This window comes from Mandrillus leucophaeus, unplaced genomic scaffold (assembly GCF_000951045.1).
Source record: "Mandrillus leucophaeus isolate KB7577 unplaced genomic scaffold, Mleu.le_1.0 Scaffold321, whole genome shotgun sequence".
In the NCBI taxonomy this organism is placed as follows: domain Eukaryota; kingdom Metazoa; phylum Chordata; class Mammalia; order Primates; family Cercopithecidae; genus Mandrillus; species Mandrillus leucophaeus.
In genome coordinates this window covers 3,320,305-3,326,304 of record NW_012103377.1, presented here as the reverse complement: position 1 = coordinate 3,326,304, position 6,000 = coordinate 3,320,305, and the positions used below count along the sequence as shown (strand labels likewise).

Genomic DNA, 6,000 nt, shown 5'->3' with positions numbered 1-6,000 from the left:
CTGCCTGTAATCCCAGCACTTTGAGAGACTGAGGCAGGTGGATCACTTAAGGTCAGGAGTTCAAGACCAGCCTGTCCAACATGGTGAAACCACCCTCAGGACATCCGAGACCATTCTGGCTAACACGGTGAAACCCCATCTCTACTAAAAATACGGAAAAAAAAAAAAAAAAAAGCCGGGTGTGGTGGCGGGCGACTGTAATCCCAGCTACTCTGGAGACTGAAACAGGAGAATCGCTCGAACCCAGGAGGCGGAGGTTGCAGTGAGCCGAGATCGCACGGCACTGCACTCCAGCCTGGGCGAGAGAGCGAGACTCCGTCTCCAAAAATAAAAAATCCTTAGTAAAAGTAGGAATAGCTGCATACATCATAATAGCACAACACTTAGCACTCCTATTAAAGGACAAGACAAATTCTACTATCAACTATTACTGATATTAAATGTCGTGTTAGTGCAATTAAATAAGAAAAGCATAAAAGGAGTAGGCTTTTTTGGCAGATACTGTTATATGGGATGGAAAGGAGGGGAAGACATGAAAATCAACTGAAATGAAATACATAAAAAATCAGTAAAGAGCCTATTTACGAAATATTCGAAAAACAATACCTGGGCGGGGCTGCAGGGCGGCGCACGTGAGTACGTGGGTATGTGCGTGGGTACGTGGGCATGTGCGTGTGTACGTGGGCACGTGCACGTGGGCACGTGCACGTGCTTTTGGGGCCGCCAGACGCGCCAGTTGCCTAGGCGCATGCGTCTGGTATCCCAGAAGCGCCTGCGCCTTCCGCCTCAGCCGCTCGTGCTTTCCTCAGGCTCGCGCCTTCCCCAGACTGGGCGCCTTTCTCTGCAGCTCGCGCCTTTCTCTGCGCTCCGGCCTTTCTCTGCAGCTCCCACCTCACTCCCCTCAGCGTTCTTTTTCCCACGGTCTTCCTGTTGCTGCTAACCTAACTCTCAGCCATGGCCTCCAACGAAGATTTCTACATTACACAAGACCCGGAGATCCCGGCAGATATTGTGGGGCTCCACGACATCAATGTGGAGCCCCTTCCTATGGTGGACATTCCGATGGAAAGCATCCAGTACGAGGATGTCGATGGCAATTGGATCTATGGTGGCCACAACCATCCTCCTCTGATCGCGCTGCAGCCGCTCTTCATGAACACGGGCTATGGCGACCACGACCAGGAAATGCTCATGGTGCAGACACAAGAGGAAGTGGTGGGCTATTACGGCTCGGACGACCTGCTAGGCAACGACTTGGAGGACCAGTTGGCCATCCCGGATAGCACTGAAGACGAGCACTTCCAGCTGACCCTGGCCTCTCTGTCAGCCTCGGCGGCATCGACATCAACCCAGAGCCGCAGCAAAAAGCGCAGCAAAAAGCCCAGCAAAACGCCCAGCAGCAAGAGTGCCACCAGCGCTGAGGCCACGCCGGCGGGCAGCAGCTCCAACGAGAGCAAGAGGAAGTGGGAGCAGAAGCAAGTGCAGATCAAAACGCTCGAGGGTGAGTTTTCCGTGACTGTGTGGTCCCCTAACAATAACAGTGACCAAGGGGCAGTGGGCGAAGGCCAGGCTGAAAACCCACCTGATTATTCCGAGTACTTGAAAGGGAAGAAACTTCCTCCTGAGGGATTACCAGGCGTTGATCTCTCAGATCCTAAACAGCTGGCAGAATTTACTAAAATGAAGCCCAAAAGGTCCAAAGGAGAACTTCCCAAAACAGTCCCTTGCTCTCATAGTGGCTGCGAAAAGATGTTCAGGGATTACGCCGCCATGAGAAAACATCTCCACATCCACGGGCCCAGAGTCCACGTATGTGCAGAATGTGGCAAAGCTTTCATTGAGAGCTCAAAGCTGAAACGACACCACCTGGTTCACACCGGCGAGAAGCCCTTCCAGTGCACATTCGAAGGCTGCGGGAAACGCTTTTCCCTTGATTTCAATTTGCGCACACACTTGCGCATCCACACCGGCGATAAGCCCTTCGTGTGCCCCTTCGATATCTGCAATAGGAAGTTCGCTCAGTCAACCAACCTGAAAACCCACATCTTAACCCATGTGAAGAGCAAAAACAGCCCGTGAAAAGGAGAAGACCCCTCTCAGACTTGGGAAGTATCTTCCAGGACTGCGGTAGGGAATAAATATGCCTCTCAAAGCTTTGTATGTTGTTTCTAAGAGTTTTAAAAAACTGAATCCTACACATCTAAGGTTCGTGTTTTGTTGGAGTAGTAGAAGTACAATTTAAAAGTTTTTTTAAAAGTAAACCTTGACGTAAGATAATAGTGCTAAGATGCCATAGCTTGTTCTGTAACAGCGTTTTTGTAAAGTTTGGTCCCAACAGGAGAAAAGTTCGTAGACTTCACATCAAGAGACGGTTTTTACAAACTGTGTTTAAAATGGGACTTTTCACATTCTTAGAAATAGGAAGTTCATTTATTGTTTAAAATGCTTTTTAAAAACTTGTAAAAAATTCAAAATGTTCATGTTTATACTTTTAGGAATATGCTTAATAAGTCTATGTATGGTTTTTCTGGAGGTTGATAACTTTGGGAAAGATTTACTTTAAAAGAGTGAACAATTATATGCATACGCGAAGTATTTTCCTGCTTTAAAAAAGTTATATCGGTGCTATTTGTTTTAATTTTGGTTGTATTCTTGGATGTTAACACATCTTGCATTTTAGCTGTATTAGGTTATGTAGTATTGATATTAGGTGATTAACAGTACTAGTTTAAACCTATTTTAGTCATTTTATTTTCCCCAAAATACTACCAGATGCTGTTGTTTAGTGTAATTTCTTTGCCTGTTCAGTTAAAGTAGTGCTCAGTTGTAGAATATATTGTGTATATGTTGACTTTAACACTTAAGAAGTACATCTTGTGTAATAGAAAAAGCAAAATAAAATACCTCTTCTAAAGAAGGAAGAAAGTAGTTTGCTTGTATCAATATAGAAGCTAGAACTAAAGGAAAGGGGGAGGGTGCTACTGGCATCAGGTGGGTGGAGGGAGATCAGGAATGCCACTAAACATCCTACAATGCACAGACAGCCCCACAAAACAAATAATTATTTGGCCAAAATGCCAATAGTGCTGGGTACCAAGGGCTCACACCTATAATCTCAACACTTTGGGAGGCCGATGTGGGTGGGTCGCTTGAGTTCAGGAGTTGAACATCAGCCTGGGCAACATGGCAAAACCCGGTCTCTACCAAAAATACAAAAATTAGCTGAGTGTGGGGTGCACACCTGTGGTCCTAGCTACTCAGGAGGCTGAGATGGTAGGATCACTGGAGCTGGGGAAGTTGAGGCTGTGGTGAGCTGTGATTGGGCCACTGCACTCCAGCCTGGGTGACAGAGTAAGACCTTGTCTCAAAAAAAAAGGGAGTGGCGGGGGGGCGGGCATGGGGCTCCTGCCTGTAATCCCAGCACTTTGTGAGGCTGAGGCAGGTGGATCACTTAAGGTCAGGAGTTCAAGACCAGCCTGTCCAACATGGTGAAACTACTCCCCAGCTACTAAAAATACAAAAATTAGCCAGAGGTGCTGGCATTACCCCTGTAATTCCAGCTACTTGGGAGGCTGAGGCAGGAAAATCGCTTGAACCCAGGAGGCGGAGGTTACAGTGAGTTGAGAGAATGCCACTGCACTCCAGCCTGGGTGACAGAGTGAGACTCTGTCTCAAAAAAAATAAAATAAATGCCAATAGTGTCCCTGTTAAGAAATCCTGCTGTAGAAAAAGTAAGAGTTTATAACAAAGATTCCAGAGTTTTGCAGTACTTATAAACAAATCATTAATGGACAAGAGGTTGTTTAGATGAAGGAAATGTGTGTGCTCCACCACCCTCATTGCCATTTAACCAGCATGGGTAAATCCAGAATCAGAGGGGTGATATGGTACTAGCTACATGCCTGACGAGATAAGAGACTAGGCAGATAGTCAAGGAATCAGTGCTGCTGAGTGTCCCGGCTTTTATTCATTTGTTCATGTCTGGTTTCTGTGACTAGCAACTGGGCTGGGGTTGGGGAATTCATAGTGGAATCCTGAATTAGTTTCCCCAGAGTAAATTCCTGCGCATCAAAGGATTAGGTTTTTTTGTTTTGTTTCATTTTAATTTTGTTAAGGAAGCTATGAAAGCAGTACAAGAAAACACATGTGAATATCTTTTATAATCTTGAAGTGGAAAAGCCTTAGTACAAGAAACTATTTGATCACACAAAAATTTAAAGTATCTATACAGGCAAAATGACAAACCACACCAAACAACAAACTGGGAGGATAAAATTATAATACCTGTTACAAAGGACCAAATTCCTCCATGTATAGATTATAAATAATAGCATATATGAATCAGTAAATTAATAAGACAACCCAGTCAAAAAATGGCAATGAATAGAAATAAGTAGCTGTCAAGAAAATGGGCTTTAATTTTTCACCCAGAAGACTGGCAAAGAGTAAAATTATGATAGCATCCAGTCTCATTCAGAGAGTGGAAAAATGTCAATTATGAGAGTATAAATTAATGCAATAATGGAAACTCATTGGAGGTCAACTTTAATGTTCATATTTTTTGACCCAACATTTCCATTTCTAGGTAATTTTTCATACCCTTGTAGATGCATACTTAACTGGACGCCTAACATTGTAAACAAAACTGTATATTTCAGTATTATATGAAAAGGTTAAAACACCCTAAGTGATTAATAGTAGGAAACCTTATAAATAAATTGATATATTCATAAAAATGGATTACTCTGTAGCAGATATAATGGGATTGATATGTATAAACAGATATGGAAAAATGTCAAAAATATATAAATTAAAAAGCAAATAGGTTGTGATGGCTCACACCTGTAATCCCAAATTTTAGGAGGCTGAGGTGGAAGGATCGCTTCAGGAGTTCAAGGCTGCCATGAGCTGTGATCATAGCACTGCACTCCAACCAGGGCAATAGAGCGAGACTGTCTTTTTTTTGTTTTTTTTTAAAGACACACGAAAAAGCAAAATATAGTATAATAATTTGATACCATTGGTGTTTTAAATGATATGTCTGTATATAATAGAAAAGATCATTTACCCAATAAGTCCTAGACCATACTTTGTCTGGCTATTTCTGGAACTTAACAATTTATAACACTTTAAAAATTTAAAAAGCAGCATTTTACAATGTGAATACATGACTTGGAACATGTGTTAGCTAGGTATTTCTCTGCTCTAATAACTAAAAATAAATGGCATAAACTCTCAAAACATTCCAAATATAAGTAGTTCAGTGTTGATCGGGTAACTCTGTGATCTGGGGACACAGGTTCTGTCTTGTTAGCTCTGCTATTCCCAGCAGGCAGCTTGTGTCGTGGACCTAAATCCAGCTCCATCATAGCTACATTACAGCCCACAGGCCAGGGTTGTCTCCATCACATCCTGGTGCTAGTAGTGCCCATACCCCGCCCCATAAGAAAAACTGCAATAGGAAAAGGGAAGACTAGGTATGGGGTAAGGGATTATCTAGTGGCGTGTTAAGTGAATGTTTAACATCTGGCTCTGCAGGGCTGAGGTAGGGAGCTCTGATGGTAGCATTTGCTGGTTTCTGTGGTGTAAATACTCGCACCATGGTCAGTTTCAAGCTGCAAACCTACACTTCCTGAAGGAGGAATTAGGGAGAAGTGCACACAGTTAGCTCCGGCAAGCTTGTAGGAGCAGGCTTCAGGGAACCACTGGGTTCATATAACCATATCTGCCATAGGATGGGATATAAGATGCTAAGGGGAAAAAAGAGTTTAAAAAATATAGGCCTGGTGCGGTGGCTCACGTAAGCCTGTAATCCCAGCACTTTGGGAGGCCGAGGCGGGCAGATCACGAGGTCAGGAGATGGAGACCATCCTGGCTAACACGGCGAAACCCCCCGTCTCTACTAAAAATACAAAAAAATTAGCCGGGCGTGGTGGCGGGCACCTGCAGTCCCAGCTACTCGGGAGGCTGAGGCAGGAGAATGGCATGAACCCGGGAGGC

General features: G+C 44.0%; 1 protein-coding gene across 2 annotated transcripts in view; it reads left to right on the top strand.

The window, feature by feature from the left end:
- Positions 1-6,000, top strand: part of MBTPS2 (membrane-bound transcription factor peptidase, site 2) — a 50,984-nt gene that overhangs the window by 23,155 nt on the left and 21,829 nt on the right. The window contains exon 6 of one of the 2 annotated variants that reach the window (XM_011988022.1): positions 953-2,079. The exons of the other annotated variant lie outside the window; for it this stretch is intronic. Coding sequence (XP_011843412.1) covers positions 953-2,079 — 1,127 coding nt within the window. Of the gene's footprint in view, positions 1-952; positions 2,080-6,000 lie in introns of those variants that run through there. 2 annotated transcript variants of the gene reach the window in all.